General features: G+C 29.6%; 1 protein-coding gene across 1 annotated transcript; it reads right to left on the bottom strand.

The window, feature by feature from the left end:
• Positions 1-1,425: 1,425 nt before the first annotated feature.
• Positions 1,426-2,049, bottom strand: LOC112803804 (uncharacterized). The gene has a single exon (XM_025847265.1). The coding sequence runs from the start codon at positions 2,047-2,049 to the stop codon at positions 1,426-1,428; it is 624 nt and encodes a 207-aa protein (XP_025703050.1).
• Between the last annotated feature and the right edge of the window lie 607 nt (positions 2,050-2,656).

The raw sequence follows: 2,656 nt of genomic DNA on the forward strand, positions 1-2,656 counted from the left end.
CACTGCTGGTAGCTAATACTCACGTATAGATGAAATTTTTGAAAAGATGGGATTAGGGACCGTATAGCAACAAAGAATTCTCCAGTTACTATATATATTAAATAGTAGTGACCAAAAAAGCAATTGGAATTGTGGTTGCTAATTAGCGATTGATACATTGATAACAAATTAGCTATTGATTCATTATTAATACACTCTTCATTTTACTTTCTTTCTTTGATGTAGAACTAACTTTATGTACTCTTCGTACTTATAACATTATTAACACACTTAACCAATAAAAAAATGTAAGCAATCTTATACTATTAGATATAATCTCATACCATTAAAAACACTAATAATAACTAATTAATGACTACAAATTATTTTCGTATTATATTAGTTTTTGAATTGGTCATTTTTATTTATAAATTAATCTCTATATAGTAATGACTTAGTTGTTAATTCGAATTAGCAACCAAATGGCACCCATCCTTTTCGGTCCTCAAATGGTTTGCGATTTCGTAGATATTTTGTAGCGTAATTATTTTAAATATAATTTATAAAATATTATTTATATATTAAAATTAATTTATGTATAAATATATGTATATGTGTGTAATTTAATTTATTTTTAATTTATATTTTATATTTTAAATTGATAACTAATTTTTATAACTAATTTTAATGTATAGTTTAGTATAATTGTATAATTTATTATATGTATATAAAAATTCTTATTTACATGTGGAATATTTTTGTCTTATACTTTATTTCCCTCATTTCACATATTCTGATTAATTAAGTATTATACATACACAAAGTGTTTACATTATAGAATGCATGTAATTTGAACTCTTATTATCAACACATGGAAATATTAAAGATGTATAAAATAAACCACCACCATATTTTACAAAAGGGCAGTGAAATAAAAATAAAAAGGAAACACCAAAATCATATATTGAGTTTGAGCTGAAATCAAACACTATATACAACATAAGCACACATATATACAAGGCATCACCTCTTCCCCCCTTGGAAAAAAAACACCCTACTAGCTACATCAAAATTACTTAATAATTAAGTCACGTGATGCTGTGGTTGCACTGATATCCCCCAGTCACGTGATACTTTCCTTTGACAAAGCAGTGAAAACACGTACAGGAGGCGGGTGTATATGTAAATAAGTAAATTATAGGAAGATTTTTTTTTTTCCATACGTGAAAATAGGAATATTATTTGTACGCTAATATTATTATCGGACACAAGAACATATATTATACAGAATAGAAACACACAATATTTGACATTACTCAATAAATAAAGTCAATATATTGTGTTTCTTAGTGTCCAAATAACGTACAAATAATATATATATATATATATATATATATATATATATATATATATATATATATATATATATATATATATATATATATATTATCGGTCCCAAGAGTAATAATAAGGAGAATTTGTGTGTTGTGAGTGAAGATTCTTATAAAACCTTTTAATAAACTCTTCAGCTTTAATATCAATTTTGCCACCATCGTCATCATCAAAATCTTCTTCGTCTTTGAGAGGAAAAGGGGAATCAGTGATCCTCAACTGCTTAGGGCTTTTTCCAAACCCTGGCAATGGCATCAATGGCGAATCCATCATCATCTCACAGTTGCTATTGTTGTTGTTATCTTTTAGCATCTCAAGAACCTTACATAGGGTTGAAACGTCTTCGTGGTGGTGGCAGCGATGGTGGCGACGGCTGTGGTAATTAAAGGCAGGGCTACTGGTGCAGCTGAATTGGTATTCGCGAGGGTAGAAGGAGAGGTTTTTGTTGTTGCGGAAGGAGGAACGGTGGCGCGTGAAGGCGGCGGCGTAGTGGTGGTGGAGAGTAAGAGTGGTGGAGATTGCGTTGCTGGCTGCTATCTTTCCGCGCTTGAGCAAGAGATTGAACTCGGAAATGAGTTTGCTCTTTGATATACCTTTTCTTAACATGACCATAACTATTCTTAGAATGTTCAAGAGCTTCTTTGCCACCATTGGTGCTGCCCTTGCTTCAATTTCCATGATGGATGTGTTGTTTTCTTGGTTTGTTTAAAGAGAGAAAGAGAAAAAGTATATGTATGTATATGTGTGATCCAGTGAGGGTGTGATGAGTGAATTGGAATTGGTGTGTTTTGGTTTGTGAAATGAGGGAATGGGGGATGATATGGTATTTAAAGGGATCCAAGAGATCTTATTGTAATTAAATTCCTTAAATTAATTAATTAAGGGCAAGACTAATAAAGTCCCACCTCGTATAATAGCGCGTGAGGAAACGTTTTATGTAGGGTTACATATTTTTTTGACAAGATTTTTCATATTAAATAATAGATAATACTACAAAAAAAAAAAAAAACACAAATAATTCAAACTTGTCCTAGTTTATTAATATTTGTTTATTATAGAGTGCATTAAATAAAATCAAAACTAATAAAGTTTAGTAGTTTTTGGCTAAATACTTTTTGGGAGACTTTTTGTTAAATAATTATTATAAGTTTTACAATTACACCTTTGTAAATGATAATTGAAAAAAGGTTTGCTTTAGTAGAAGTTTATCCTATAGCTAGTAAGACAAATCAACTTTGGAATATATACAAAAAGTATTAGTACATATTGAGAAATTGTTATTTTT

This window comes from Arachis hypogaea, chromosome 5, assembly GCF_003086295.3.
Source record: "Arachis hypogaea cultivar Tifrunner chromosome 5, arahy.Tifrunner.gnm2.J5K5, whole genome shotgun sequence".
In the NCBI taxonomy this organism is placed as follows: Eukaryota; Viridiplantae; Streptophyta; class Magnoliopsida; order Fabales; family Fabaceae; genus Arachis; species Arachis hypogaea.

What these genes read in the sequence shown, in the direction of transcription:
- LOC112803804 (XM_025847265.1), bottom strand. Translation starts at nt 2,049, where the DNA reads ATGGAAATTGAAGCAAGGGCAGCACCAATGGTGGCAAAGAAGCTCTTG.